Source organism: Clinocottus analis, unplaced genomic scaffold (genome assembly GCF_023055335.1).
Source record: "Clinocottus analis isolate CAN_PGR_092001 unplaced genomic scaffold, fCliAna1.0.p SCAF_10, whole genome shotgun sequence".
In the NCBI taxonomy this organism is placed as follows: Eukaryota; Metazoa; Chordata; class Actinopteri; order Perciformes; family Cottidae; genus Clinocottus; species Clinocottus analis.
The window spans coordinates 2923923-2939432 of NW_027175821.1; the positions used below are offsets into that span (position 1 = coordinate 2923923).

The 15510-nt window shown below is 45.9% G+C and overlaps 1 protein-coding gene across 1 annotated transcript; it reads left to right on the forward strand.

Annotated features, from left to right (window-relative positions):
• The first annotated feature begins 1159 nt into the window (after window positions 1-1159).
• Window positions 1160-14771, forward strand: LOC137798261 (EMILIN-1-A-like). The gene is made up of 14 exons (XM_068595427.1): window positions 1160-1606; window positions 4223-4348; window positions 4806-5383; window positions 5886-6142; window positions 6866-7039; window positions 7153-8247; window positions 8969-9302; window positions 9539-9787; window positions 9873-10121; window positions 10492-10683; window positions 11271-11369; window positions 11564-11581; window positions 12222-12356; window positions 12932-14771. Exons 1-14 carry the CDS (start codon window positions 1431-1433, stop codon window positions 13252-13254), a joined length of 4005 nt encoding a protein of 1334 aa, XP_068451528.1. The 5' UTR covers window positions 1160-1430; the 3' UTR covers window positions 13255-14771.
• Window positions 14772-15510: the final 739 nt, after the last annotated feature.

Below are 15510 nucleotides of genomic sequence, written 5' to 3' on the forward strand. Positions count from 1 at the left end.
TGCGTTTGAGTGCGTTTGGGTGGTCCCCCCCCCCCCCCCCCACCCGGGCCGGGCGGGGTCACCTCACGATGATAAAGAATATTTCCTGTTTCCTCTGTTGTTCCTGCAGGATGAAAACCTGAGCTGTCATCAGTCTGTGAACACAACATGAAGTACAGCACTGCATTGAGATGAGACACCACTTCATGGTGAAGGTTATGATTATTATAGCTTCTAACAATGAATAGTGTGTGCGTGTGCGTGTGCGTGTGTGTGTGTGTGTGTGTGTGTGTGTGTTGAAGGTCATACTGAGAGGGTTATTTCCGGGCCAGCAGATATGAAACATTAACTTCAGGATGTTTTCTTCTCTGAGACTTTTCAAGGTTTCAATAATTCATCTTCAAAAGTTTTTTTCTTCATATCAAAAGTTCTTAGTTTATTAACAGAACATCCTTCCATAACAATCTTCTGTTGTTCTTCACACGGTTCTATTTCCTTGTTCCCTTTCATTTTCCTGCTCTCATGTGTTCTGTGTTATAGTAAGGTTCTGTTACATTGTTCTGTTATAGTAAGGTTCTGTTACATTGTTTAGTTTTTCACTTGTGTTGATGTCTTCAGTTGTTCTGTAACTTTGTGTTTTCTTGTAATCTTCAAACAAAGCTAACAGTAATTCAACATGCATTTAGTTTTTCTGAGCTTAACATTCGTTTCACATCAATACACATATTGTTTGTTGATGAAAACATGAAACATTCAACTCCTGCTTCCTCATTGGTTCCTTCTCGGTTCCTCCTTGGTTCCTTCTCGGTTCCCAAGAAGTGTTTCTATCTAATGTATTATAAAGTTTGAAAGAAGACAAATCAAGTGACTCATGAAACACAAACAATAAAATAAAAGTTAGAAAACAATGTCCAGATGTTTGTTCATCAGATTGATCTGCATCACGTGATGAGATGTATTAATCATATACATGTATCCTTTAGTTACACTAACACGTCGTTTCCGGTCCTGGTGGTCACTTTGTGGCTCGTGCGCGCGGCGCGCAGGTGGGACTTTAGCGGCACGTGTCTGGTTTCTCCTCCGGGAGGGGCGGGGTCAGTGAGGGGGGGCGGTGATGAAGAGGAGGAGGAGGAGGAGCAGCTGGTCTCGGTTCAGTCTGTCGCAACGTTTTCTTCTTTTCTTTGTTTCACATGAAAAGGTTCTGATGGACCGAGTCTGGACGGCGTAACCCGGATTAAACCCGGATTAAACCCGGATTAAACCCGGATTTCAGGTGAAGGCTCGCGGCCCGCAGTGGATCAGGACTCTGGGTTCTGGCTCTTTGGGTCGGATCCCCATGGTTCGGTAGGACGGTAGAACTTTCTGGGGAACTTTTTTTTTTTATTGTGTCCATGGAGATGGGAGTTTTCCCCGCGAATTGAGGAGCGGATCACGCCCTGGTTCCGGGGTCGATGCCCCGTATTGATCGAGTCCCGGTCTGCGGGATGGCCGCGCCGCTCCAGCTGCTGCTGCTCGCGCTCGCGCTCTGGACCAGCGCGCAAGCCAAGAGCGCGTTCCCGCTGAGACCCTCCTACAGCCTCTACACCAGCGGGAGCGCGCACGGAGCTCGCGCGGCCAGCAGACACAGGTAAACTGACACGTGCACGGAACGCATGATGATGAGGATGATGAAGGTGCAGATGATCGAGAAGGTGACGTCACGGCGCGCATGTTTTATTGTGAAAAAGTGGACAGGAAGAGCCAGGCAGTTAATTGTTTGAATCCAGGTGTGACGTCAACTGACAGCTGTGACGTCACACTGTGACCTGATAACAAACAGCTGTTCAAAGTTAGTTATGATGTTTGAGATTTAATATTAATAAAACAACTTCAAAAGTTCTTCTGAGCTCCTCTTCATCATCTGTGAGCTCCTCTTCATCCTCTGAGAGCTCCTCTTCATCATCTATAATCTCCTCTTCATCGATGGAGCTTCATCGGTACTCAGTGAAGTCGACTTGACAAAACTTGACTTGTTTTTGTAAAAACAAAATGAAATAAAAATCAAGGTTTCACATGAAGAGGTTCAATTAATCCATGAAGAGGTTCTATAAATCAATAATGATTTTCTGGGGATTATTGAACAGGTTCTACTGGTCTTTATATATATATATATATCTATATATATATATCTCTATATATATATATATATATATATATATATATATATATATATAGATATATATAGAGATATATATATATATATATAGATAGATAGATAGATAGATAGATAGATCTGCGATTCATGTTTGTTTTCAGTGTAATAATAGGAAATCAGCAACAGGCAAATGTATGATATAAATAATAAACAGCACTACGAGAAACGCCACAGAGAAACACACACACACAAACACACACACTCAGTTTGGCAGTTAAGCAGCTGTGATGTCATCAGCAACAAATTGAAACGAACGCCCTAATGACTCATTTCCTGCAAAGAGTGACATCACTGTGTGTGTGTGTGTGTGTGTGTGTGTGTGTGTGTGTGTGTGTGTGTGTGTGTGTGTGTGTGTGTGTGTGTGTGTGTGTGTGAACTCTGGTTTCAGGTCAATTTTATGTTCTCTGCTGTGTGAAGATTAAAATCTGTTCAGAAAAACATCAGTTTGTCTGACGGCCGCTCCCCAGAATCCTGCTCTCTGATTGGCTGTCGCTCCTGTCACTCACAACATTTCCATAGAGATGATCACAGAGTTAAAGAACCAGACATCCTGTCAGAGCTCCCATATGATAACCACACCTTTGAAAGCATCGCTTCTAGATCTCGTTGTCGTTGTCGTTGTTGTTGTTGTTGTTGTTGTTGTTGTTTGTCAGTGTCAGTGTGTACTGACAGTGTGTACTGACACTGTGTACTAACACTGTGTAATAACACTGTGTACTAACACTGTGTACTGACAGTGTGTACTGACACTGTGTACTAACACTGTGTAATAACACTGAGTACTGACACTGTGTACTGACACTGTGTACTGACAGTGTGTATTGACAGTGTGTACTGACACTGTGTACTGACAGCGTGTACTAACTCTGTGTACTAACAGTGTGTACTTGAACGTTAAACTTCTCTGAACGTTAAACCTTTTTATCTGGATGTTAAACTTCATGTTCGTCTCTTCGGCTGCAGAAGAGAAGTTCTTGCTTGTTCCGGATTCCAGAAGAAATAATTGATTAATACACAAAGAGTCTACTGCGAAAGCAAGATGGCCGACACAGAGACTAGTCATCATTACCACAGTGACGGCATCGGCACACGCCTCAGTACTGTTCTCATGACTTTTGGGGACATTTTGTGTGTGTGTGTGTGTGTGTGTGTGTGTGTGTGTGTGTATGTGTGTGTGTGTGTGTGTGTGTGTGTGTGTGTGTGTGTGTGTGTGTGTGTGTGTGTGTGTATAAACTGAACCAAAGCATAGAAACAGAGAATCTGTCACAAATCCATCAGACAGTAAAAACTTCAAAATAAAACATTTCTGAACAGCTGCAGATTCAAAATAAAAGTATATATTTGGACTTTATTGTCAGGAAGTTCCCAGGTTTTACAGACACAGTTTATTTAAAGACGCCGTTCGTTTAGAAATAGTCTGCCAACGTCCTGTAGCATCAGCTGGTTCTTCAAACTTTAAACGGAAAACCTCTGCACATGTTCAGTTCTGACCTCCCTCGACTCAAACAGATGTCTGTCATTGGATCTGGAGCTGCAGCTGACCTGGAGAAAAACTCAAACTTACAGGAAGCATCTGTACAAATCAGATTAATAAAGGTGTATCAACCCTTCCTGCGTGTTCAGACTGTTGGTGACACAGGCCGCAAACGGTATCACATTGGTTTCAACTTCTCAGTCAACCAATCATACGCATTTGTAAATAATTGTTCTGGGAAAAAGCAACAGAGTGAGACATCTGTTATGTGTATATAAGAAAGGTCGTATAAGAAACAAACAGAAGGATCTCAGTTTTTGGGGTCCAGGATCTTGTGATGGCCGTTCTCGTGACATAGGACAGGAAGTTGAGTTTTCAGTATTTTTAATAATAATATACTTTAATCTGACGAAATTCTGTTTTGTACTTTCTGTGGAGGTCAAATGTTTTTACTTGTTGACAGGAAGTTGATGATCCGTCATGAACAGTCCTTCTGTGTGTGTGTGGGTGTGTGTGTGTGTGTGGGTGCGTGTGTGTGTGTGGGGCTGTGGGGTGCGTGTGTGTGTGATAAACAGGAACTGGTGTGCGTTCGTGGTGACAAAGAAGGTGAGCTGTGTGGTCGAGGACGGAGTGGAAACCTACGTGAAGCCTGATTATCACCCCTGCAGCTGGGGGAGCGGACAGTGCAGCCGGGTGGTGCTGTGAGTACACACACATATACACACACACAAACACTACGCCCTTTGGCTACAGTCTGACAGCTTTTTATTTAATTACATAACATTACGTTTCATTCAGCTGAGGCTTTTATCCAGAGAGACTCACAATGAGTGCATTCAGCCGTGAGAACATACTCAGAACAACAAGAATCAGGAATGACAAATTTCTTCAATAGAGTCAAACTACAAAGTTCAATCAGTAAGAAACATTTAAGAGCTATGAAAGTGCTACTGCACTAGCTTCCTTATGTCAATGAGGAGCTCGTTCCACCATCGAGGAGCCAGGAAGCAAACAGTCGTGACTTTGTTGAGTGTTCAGCTCGCAGAGACGGAGCTACAAGCTGATTAGCTGAAGCAGTGACGGAGCTGCAAGCCGATTGACAAAGGCCGAGCTCTCGTTTGGTTGGTTGAAAACCAAACACCCCTTGTGTCGTTGCAGATACCGGACCTACATGAGGCCGCGGTACAAAGTGGCCTACAAGATGGTGACGGAGATGGAGTGGAAGTGCTGCCACGGCTACAGTGGAGAGGACTGCAATGGCAGTCCAGTCGGAGGGGCAGGAAGCCAGATTTACACCACAAGACCTCAGCCCAGACCGGGTGGACAGGGGGGAGGAGGGGCTGGCTTTGGACAAGGAGGTCAGGGAGGAGAGACTGGCTATGGACAGGGGGGTCAGGGAGGAGGGACAAGCTATGGACAAGGAGGTCAGGGAGATCGGGGAGGAGGGGCTGGCTATGGACAAGGAGGTCAGGGAGGAGGGACAAGCTATGGACAAGGAGGTCAGGGAGGAGGGACTGGCTATGGACAAGGAGGTCAGGGAGGAGGGACAAGCTATGGACAAGGAGGCCAGGGAGGGGCTGGCTTTGGACAAGGAGGTCAGGGAGGAGGCGCTGGCTATGGACAAGGAGGTCGGGGAGGGGGGACAAGCTATGGACAAGGAGGTCAGGGAGGAGGGGTGGGCTTTGGACCGGGGGCAGGAGGGAGTTCTGGATCTGGACAGAGTGGAGGACACAGCGGTGAGTGGATTCTCAGTTCCATTTATCCGTCGTAACGTTAACGTATCGCAGTGGTTCTGAAACTCTTTTTGTCATGCCCCATTTTGGAGAAAGAAAAATTGTTCACACCCCACTGCCTCAACAAAAAGCATATTTTTATAAAATAGGCTTCTTTGCTGTTTTTGTATTGGCAAAACAGCAAAAACCGATTGTTAACGCCGTTACGTAAACATTTCCATGAAAGTACAGGCATTTGGCCGTGTGTTTATTACGTTTTATGTCTGTGTACTTTGTACTTTTGTACTATGTGAAGGTCTAATGGGAAAAGAACATTTCTAAAAATTAAAATCTGCATCCCCGTGCCCTACCTGTAATACCTCCGCGTCCCACTAGAGGGTCGAGCCCCACAGTTTGAGAACCACTGCTGTATCGGGTTAGACGTGTGGCCCCGCCTTTGTTTTCATGTGACTGTAAACGTTTTCTCTGATTGGAGCACTGACTTTGTCCCTTTATGCTCTTGCAGGACGGGTTGAGAACGAGAAGATGAAGCAGCTGGAGGAGAAGATCCAGAGCTTGACCAAAAACCTCCAGGACCTTCAGACCACCATGAGCGAACACTTTCAACAGGAAGTCAACAAACCGGGCATTAAAGGAGGACGAGGAGAAGGAGGAGGTACCTCTTCAGGAGGAAGAAACCCTGCTGATGCAGCTCAGCCGGAGATTAAAGAGACGATTCACAGCATTCAGACCAAACTGGACCAGCTGGACAACCGCACACAGGCGAGTCCCTGTTTCCTCTGTGAGGAACATTATTGGTGTTAGTAACCATCATCGGAGTCTGCTCAGTCCTGATCAGGGTGGTTCATCCACAACCGATGAAGACCACTTGATGTGTTGTGTGTAAAGAAGGACCGGTATGTCGGTCTCACCGTGTAAATGAGAAGAGAAGGACGGTAAAGCTTTGTCTTTACGTCGGTTTTTAACGGACACAAAACTGTCTCTGACGTGTCTCTGCTCCAACAGGCCCATGCTTTGGTTTATTAACCTTTATTCATGGCGTTGAAATTGACAAGTTTCCCACTTAAACACACAAATAAGGGACTTCAACAACAAAACAGCAGCTAAAACACACACATTAAAGGGATGACAGACTAAAACAAACTAGTAATGTTCTTCAATCAAGAATTGTCATTCAATGCCTAAAATGATCCTAAATCATGTTTTTAAAATCTGCATAAATAATCTTGTTTAAGGGTCCAAAAACTTAAAAAGATCTTTCCCGGAAAACGATGGAGGTACTAGGGATGATGTGCACAATTTGTTCACAGGATTGGAGGCTGTAGCTACTGATAGTTTTAGGAGTTCTAAGGTCATATTTGCACGATATACAGAATGCAACATTTTGAAACTCTTTTCTGCATTTATACCAAATGTTATACGTAATAAAAGCTTTGTTTCCATGTGTTAATGAAGACTAAAGCTGAGGTGTCTCTGCTCCAACAGGCCCATGATAAAACCCTGGTCAGCATCAACAACCACCTGGTGAATGGGAAAGGGAACGACGTGGACGGAGGTCCGTCTGAAGGAGGACTGAGTGGAGGGAAGCTGAATTCGTTGAAGGAGGAGATCCTGAGGGAGTTGGAGAGCAGGGTGTCGCTGTCCTGCTCCTCCTGCCAGGTATCAGTCATTTGAGTCATACGAGTCATTCATCCAAGTTAACTTTTTTTCAGCGCAGCTGAAGTAAAACACATTTGTTGGGTGACCTAAATGCATCCATGTGGGTTCTGCAGGCCGGCGTGGAGGATTTGCGCAGACAGCAGCAGGATGACCGGGAGAGCATTCGAGCTCTGCAGAAGCAGCTGAATGCCATGGACGCTCGGTATCGGCAGGGCCTGGAGGGACTGCGGCGGGAGGTGGTGCGCTTGCAAGGATGCTGTGCCACCGTCAATGACCTCCGAAACCGCGTCACTGACGCTGAGCGCAAGATCAGCTCGGCCTCAGAGAACTTTGACGTTTTGCAGAACCGTCTGGACAAGGAGCTCAGTGGAGAAGGTGGAGGAGGCTTTAGAGGAGGAGGGTTCGGTGGTGGCGGTGGAACCGGGGGACGTGGGAGGGATGTTGTGGTGACGGAGGACAGACTGGACAATAGACTGTGGGACCTGGAGCGACGTATCAACAACACCGCGCAGCGAACCGAGCAGAGCTGCTCACACCTCGAGAATGACCTGAAGGACTACTTCCACAGAGAACTGGGGGACCTGAGGACGTTGTTTCTGGACCGGTTCGATGACCAGGCCTTCAGGATCACTGACGTGGAGCTGGACGTGGGGCTGGTGAAGGACGGGGTGAGCGACCACGGCAAGAGGCTGTCAAAGCTGGAAAACAACACATCCCTCGTCAGCCGAAGGCTGGAGGAGTGCAGCTGTGGAGGGTCTGAAGGAGGCGGAGGAGGTACTGGAAGAGGTGACCAGGGAAATGGAGGAGAAAGGTGGGGAGCAGGTGGAGATGTAGGAGGATCAACAACAGGAGGAGGATCTACAGGAGGTGGATCTACAGGAGGAGGATCTACAGGGTCAACAGGAGGTGGGTCTACAGGAGCAGGAGGATCTACAGGAGGAAGAGGGTCTACAGGAGGTGGATCTACAGGAGAAGGATCTACAGGAAGAGGAGAAGGAGGAGGAGGATCTAAAGGAGGAAGAGAGTCTACAGGAAGAGGATCTACAGAAGGAGGTGCAGACAAAGGGTTATCTGGAACAGGAGGACAAAGAGAAGGTACCACAGAAAAATCCCTGGAGTGGAGAGTGGTCGACAACGAGGATCAGATTCGACACTTTAACACTCAACTCAAAGACCTGTCGGTGTCTGGAGACTCTCTGCTCGACAAGGTGAGATATAGATCCCCACAATTTTTGTAATAACTTTTTTTATGATAGAAACTCAATAGTGGTTAAAGGAAAAGCAAGTTTCCCTCTATATTTACAGTTACTGACTGTACGGGACCACAAGGGTTACCTGAGAAAAAGTTATCAATGAGTTCATATTAGCCAACGGCTATGCCGCTGGTAGACTTCTTTGCTCGGGGGTGAGCTCCAGAGAAGACTGCTGTCTACTGAGCTAAGTTAGCTTACTTGTCTCCAAAGCCAGCTATTAGGCCAGCTAGATTTGCAGATCCCAACTGCTCCCCTCCTGGTCTTCAAGCCTGAGGGGATTATATTATTTAATTAGGGTTGGGCAAAGTTGAAACGCTTTAACTGATTAATCACATGACTTTTTTGCAATTATTCACACTATTATTGAGAACTAACAACATCTTTCTTTAGGACTTTTTCTGCAACCAGTGCTACGTGCATGGGGGGGATTAGCAAGCTAACATGCAGCCAGCCGCCCACACGTTATCTTGCTAATTCCACCATGCGTTGATGCTACACTGGTTACTGACAAGGAGCCCCACAGCAGGCCATCTCTCTATAGTTTAACCCTCTGTAGTGCAGAAGCTGTGACAGTTAAGGAGGTTAGAAGAAGGCTAAGCTAAACTCATAACACCTTGACGTAGCTATCATTGTAGGATAGATATTTATGAATATGAACATGTGAATCATCACCAAGGTTGTGGACCTGAGCCAAGATGTCCGTAAGATCAAGGACCTGACCGGGGATCATGGTGAACACTTTAACCGATTCGTGACGGAAGTGGAGCTGCTGGGGCAGGATTGCGAGTTGTGCGGGAAGATGGAGGACGAGCTGCAGAGGCTGAAGAATCATTCCCATGATGCACTGGGGCGCATGCAGAGCCACATCAACAGACTCCAGATCAGACTGGACTCTGGGAAAGAGGGCTGCTTCCAGATGTGTTCACAGCTGGAGGACGAAGTCCGCTTCCTGCGAGACGACGTCAGGAGGTGCACCGGCCAATGTAAGACCAGCCCGGACACGCCCACAGGTCAGGTCAACCAATCAAATGATTGTATTTGATAGCATGTGATTGTCCAAACGTATTGAGTCTTTTTGTTTTATTTTATGTTATTTATTTATTTCGTGACTTTGCTCATACCAGAACTAATTTATGTAATTAAAGAGCAAATTAACCTCCTGGTTGGATACACTAGCTCGTAAACGTTTTAAAGTTATATGAATGAAGAGATTATTAAAGTGGTTTGCAAACTAAACCCTCATTAGGTGGTGGTTCTGGTGGTTCTGGTGGCACTCGTGGTGGCGCTCACGGGAGTGGCGGACGAGGACCTGGGTTGGATGCTGAGAAGCCTTTAGACGGCCACAGCGTGATCGGAGGCTCCATCAACAACAACCAGCTGAAGACGCTGCAGGGCGAATTGTCCGAGGTCATCCTCACCTTCAGCTCCATCAACGACACCCTGAAGGGGCTCGAACACACGGTGCAGAAACACGGCAGCGTCATCACCGACCTCGGTGAGCCCAGCTCGCTCACGCCGACTCTTTGCATTTATTTATGGAACCGTCCTCGGGCTCACGTTCGGCCTGTGATCCCTGACAGGAAACACAAAGGATAAGATCATCTCTGAGCTGGACAAAATCCAGCAGGAGGTGACGGAGCACATCGAGGAGAGCCGCGACCGCCTTGATGCCATGGACGGAGACGTCCGGCGGTTCGAGAGCACACTCCTGGTCGAAATGGGAGACTGTAAGAGGTCTGGAGACGGGCTGGAGAAGAGGCTCTCGAAGCTGGAAGGAGTCTGCGGGAGGCTGGACGGCGTTTCCGACTCCATCCTCAAGATCAAAGAAGGTAGAGTTCAGTTTGAGGTTTTCTTTTAAAGAAACCTCAGCAAACCTTTCCAAAGTTCTTATTTCTTCTGAAAGGTGGTGCAGCAGGCAGAGTTTCTTTATGTGTTGCTCATGGGAACAAAGAAAATCATGTCATTAATACAGCATGATGTTCATTTTGTAATTCATGGTCATTTAGAGTCAAACAGACCATGAATTCTGCCCTTCATCCTCGAGTCCAAGTGGATGTTTGCGCGACTCGAAGCTCTCTGATTAGATGACTCTGAGAGAAATGCCCTCTGGGCCTCGTGGTTGACTTGAGCATGCGTTCCCTGTTTAGTTGCGTCGTGTTTTCTACCCCTTTGACATGCTGTCTTGTCGGATGTGTTCAGGTCTGAACCGACACGTGTCCAGTTTGTGGACGTGTGTTTCTGGTCTGAATGAGTCGGTCATCCATCACGGAGGAATCATGGACTTCATTCAGAAGAACCAGGAAGACGTCTACAGCAGGATGAAGAACCTGAACTCCAGCCTCAACCAGGTCCTCAAAGACCTTCAGAGTTCCTCCAAGCACGACCTGACCGGTGAGCTGGACTCAATTTCTCTGAGATCAAGTACCGTAAATGTCGGGTTACAAGCCACCCCTTACTTTTGGTGGGTGTCCCCGCTGTAGCAAGCTAGCGCTGCTGCTAGCTCCCCGCTGCTGCTACTGCCCACGACCCCGCTGCCCGAGTCGGGCGCCGAGCCGGAGCTAGTCCCGCGACCCTCGGTGGTTGTCGGGGAGCTAGCGTTGACCTAGCGGATTGGGTAGCAGACAGCTAGCGGAGAGCTAGCAGCAGCGCTAGCTGGCTAAAGCAGGGAACCAGCGGGGACGCCGACCAAAGGTAGTAACGGCTTGTAACCCGACTTTTACAACAGGTCCAGTTGCCTCTCAGCCAATCACAATAAAGGACCGTAACTATCCGTTTTATGTTGAAGCCTCAGCTGACATGCTAACATGCTAACACAGTCCCCTGTCACTCATAAACGTTGTGGTATTAACAAAAGAAAGGAATGATAAGTAACAACTGCATTCAGTGTGAAAACTTCTTCAACTTCTTAATCTATTTTTAACCCTCAGCAGCAGCTATTGTTTGTGTGACATGTTCATATCATTCTCATTGTCACACAGGCCTGCCCGGACCTCCAGGACCCCACGGAGAGAGAGGCTTCAATGGGCTGCCGGGGCTTCCCGGAAGACAAGGGGAAGGTGGAGCCCGAGGTCAGCCAGGTATGACCGATATTCTATACATACAGCATTTACATATTGATAATTACAGTACATGTATATACATATACAGTATATTGAGTCAAATTAATGAACAGGATCCTCTGGATATGAAGTTCATGTGTTTTATGTTTACCATTATCATGAACCCAAACAGTGGGATTTTTCTAACAGCTGCTCTAATGTTTTCTTCACAGGTCCCAAAGGTGAACCAGGTACGAATTCTATGTAAACGATATTAAATTTAAATAGTGAATGAGCTTCAATATAATCCACTCAACAATGTAGCTCATGATTGGACAGTTTCATCCACCAGCCAATAATGTTCAAAAGTCAATTACTCAGTTTGACCTGTTGCAGCCTTTATTTCATCTTTTGTGTCATTCTAACGTTGTGTTTTTGTTACATAACTTCTGCCAAGACATAACAATCAGAAACAAATGTGTTTTTCACACGATTCAAAATGAGGGAAAATCTAAGGAGACAAAGCTTAATGCTACGATTGACTTTTTTGTAGAGCAGACATAACTGAACGTGTGTGCTAAATTTCCAGTCAATCAGTGATAGGTGGCAAAAGTCGCCGGAGCTATAGAGACTATTTTCGACTTTTGCCCGACACTCAAATCAGATTTTTAAGAATGTAGGTTTAGCTCAAGCACTTATCTTCCCTGCGCAATGAGCGCAAATAATAATTAACGACAGAATAAATAGGTCTTCCGCTCTGACTACGTCAGTGCTCGAGTCCTAAAAAACAGATTTCTTAAAAAAAGAAGAAAAAAGGAGTAGACAAAAAAGAGAGGCGTTTTGAATGCAGTTCTTGTTCATACAGACTTTCTTCCACACCTGTGTCTTCAGGTGTGCCCGGCGTCGACGCCCATGTTCCCAGACTGTCCTTTTCTGCCGCTCTCACTGTTCCCATGGAGAGAGCTGGAACCATTCTCTTTGACAAGATCTTTGTCAATGAAGGAGACTTCTACGACCCGAGAACAGGTAAACATGAAGGGGGGGGGAGCCGAGTCTCGGTCGGTTTGTTCCCCCTTACTGTCGGAGTCGGAGGTTCGAACCCCGGCTCCTCTTGGTCCCTGAGCAAGAACTCCAAAACCTCCCCTGGTCCGACCCGCAGCTTGTGTGGTCATCAAAGAGATTGTACTTTGGGCTAAAGGGAGTGTAGCTCTGTTAGCGCTATTAGTGCTGTTAGCTATGCTCCCAATCTCTGATGCTGCATCATTAAGTCCCAAACTAAGATTGACATCAAGACACAAGCTTAAAGAAAACGATCAAGAGAAGGAAATATTTAATCAGTTTGCTCTCCCTTGAAGTACCATACAAGTCGGGTTACAAGCCGCGACTACCTTCGGTCGGTGTCCCTGCTGTAGCAAGCTAGCGCTGCTGCTATCTCCCCGCTGGTGCCGCTACCTTTGCTGGTTGTCGGGGAACTCGCTAGCGGAGAGCTCGCGGAGAACTAGCAGCAGCAGGGAGCTAGCGACTTTTATGGTAATTCATTCTTTGATTGTTCGATCAACGTTTCCTGGTGTTGGTCACACTCTTGAATCTTTTCCCTACAGGTATTTTCACCGCCCCTGTCGATGGACGTTACTTCTTCAGTGCCATCCTGACGGGTCATAAGAACGAGAAGATCGAGGCGGTTCTGTCCAAGTCCAACTACGGCATGGCCCGAGTGGACTCCGGAGGCTACCAGCCCGAAGGCCTGGAGAACAACCCCGTGGCCGAGGCCAAAACCCCTCCGGGATCTCTGGCCGTCTTCAACATCATCTTGCCTCTGCAGACTCGGGATACGGTCTGCATCGACCTGGTGATGGGCAAACTGGCCCACTCCGTGGAGCCCCTCACCATCTTCAACGGCATGCTGCTGTACGAAGACGTGTGAGACCTGAACGAACACCCGTTTAAGATTCACGAAAAAAAAAACAGGAGGAGGTACAACGTCACCTCTTCTTCGCGGGCGATCCTAAACGAACGACGGAGGGCTTCAAGAGAGCCTTTAGTCCTCTACAGACTTCTGACACCATATCCTAACAGACCACAGATGGACAGATATCCGTTGGACTGGTTTTATTTTATTATTCAGAGTGTTTATGTCACTTCACGTGTGGAACGACAGCGGCTGTCGATTTACCATCGTAACTGCTTTAATCCAGTCATCTGATCTGATGTGGTCACATGGTCTAACCTCAGGGCGGCACCGTGAGGCCCGGCAGAAACATAGGAAATCTGTTATTGATCATCTGACGGGTCGATGTGGAGGTATGGGAATTTGGACCAAGGTGTTGAACGGACAGATGGTTGCTCATTGCCATCCTTAACCCCCCCTCTTCCCACTCCCACAATGTGACTTTAAATGTGATGAAAAAGTCTTTGCACCGAAGCTTTATAAAAGCAGAATGTGTTTTCAGTTTAGTTTTATGATGAGTTCACATTGTGAATGTTTTATATTAAGCTGCAGCTTTTCTTGTTTTACTGGTGTTTTTATGTCCTGCCAAGTATTTAACAACTTCCATTTAATTTCACTTTGATGAACATAAAGAGACATGTAACAGACTCAAATTGACCGTAGAGAAACATAAAGCTACTACAAGAGACTCAAGAAGGCTACAAAGAGACTCACAACTATGCAAACGGTCAAAACAACATTAAAGACACAAATCAACTACAAAGGAACACAAAACAACTACAGAGAGATGGACTATGACTACAAAGAGACACAAAACGACTACAAAGAGGCACAGAACCACTAGAAAGAAGAACGTAAAACCAACCTTTATGATACACAAAACAACTACAAAGAGACACAATACAACCTTAATGATAAACGAAACAACTACAAAGAGATGAAACGACTACAAACAGACAACAAACAGAGGCCAACCCACTACAGGAGAGTTGTTTCGGCCCATTTTGTTACGATCCGACTATTGACCCGTGTACTCGGTTTAACTCTGAACATGGGAATTATTAATGAAAAACGAAATGTTTTGTATCATCGGACTCATAGTTGAAAAGGACAATTAACCCCCAAAGTAACACACCTGAAGAAAGAAGGAAGCGAGCATCTGCACCCCAATAATGCTTCAGTTCATGTTGGATGGTTCTGATACGTCCGGTGAGGTCGTTTCGGTGGAAGCAACAACGAGTCCGTGGATCGTCTTCAGGTCAGAGTGCCGTACACAACTCCAACAACCGGCAACTCACGCCGAAACAATGAAGACTGATCACATGCAACTGCAGGCAGGAGGACACGTGTGTATTTGTCTTTATTTCCGGGTGAAAGGACGACACAGTCAGACTGATATTACTGACTCATGGACATGTTCATTCTGGACGAGTGGACTGTTCACACTTCACACTTTTGTATTGATGAGTAAACTTCACTGTCATTAAAGTAAACACAAGTCATCAATCCGGCAGGTTGTCGTACAACCTGTGTTGTGTTTGTTTGTGATAATCGTCACATATAAGTATGCTGGTATATTTATTATGTTTTTCACCTTTCCAAGCTGACCGAGAGCCGGTGGCGTACAACAGCACCTGTTCACTGAAACTCTAAATAAGGAGGTTTAAATGCAGCACCTTCCTTCATACTCATCTGGACTGTTTTCTTGAGCTACTTTAATATTCATCCACCAGGGGTCATGAACGTGTCTTTTCTTGAGGTTCAGAAGTCTACAGTCATCTCTATTAAGTTATAACCTCTCCTCCTGAGTCTTTACTTTAATTACCCCATAGTTCATCTCAACGCAGTTCTCTTTCCATGAGCCCAATGAGAGAACTTTATGTTGCCAGAAGCATCATTTTCTCTATTTTACATAATTTCTTAAATTCACCTTTTCAAGGCACTTACATGTGATACATGTTTGACATCAAGAATTGCAGAACAATCTCCGCTCTCTATCTAATGAGGAACCATTGTCATAAGGCATAAGGTGTAAAGTGATAATATGTCCCTAAAGCTGAAAAATTGAAGCTTGATTTTTGAAATTCCTCACATCAGTGAGAACATAACTCACATGGATGAACTGTTGTGATGGACATTGGTTTACTAAATGAAATATATGAATCAAATGATAGACATGTAAATAAATGTCTAAAACCAAATGTTGTATCATCGTTTTAGAAGTGAGGAGAA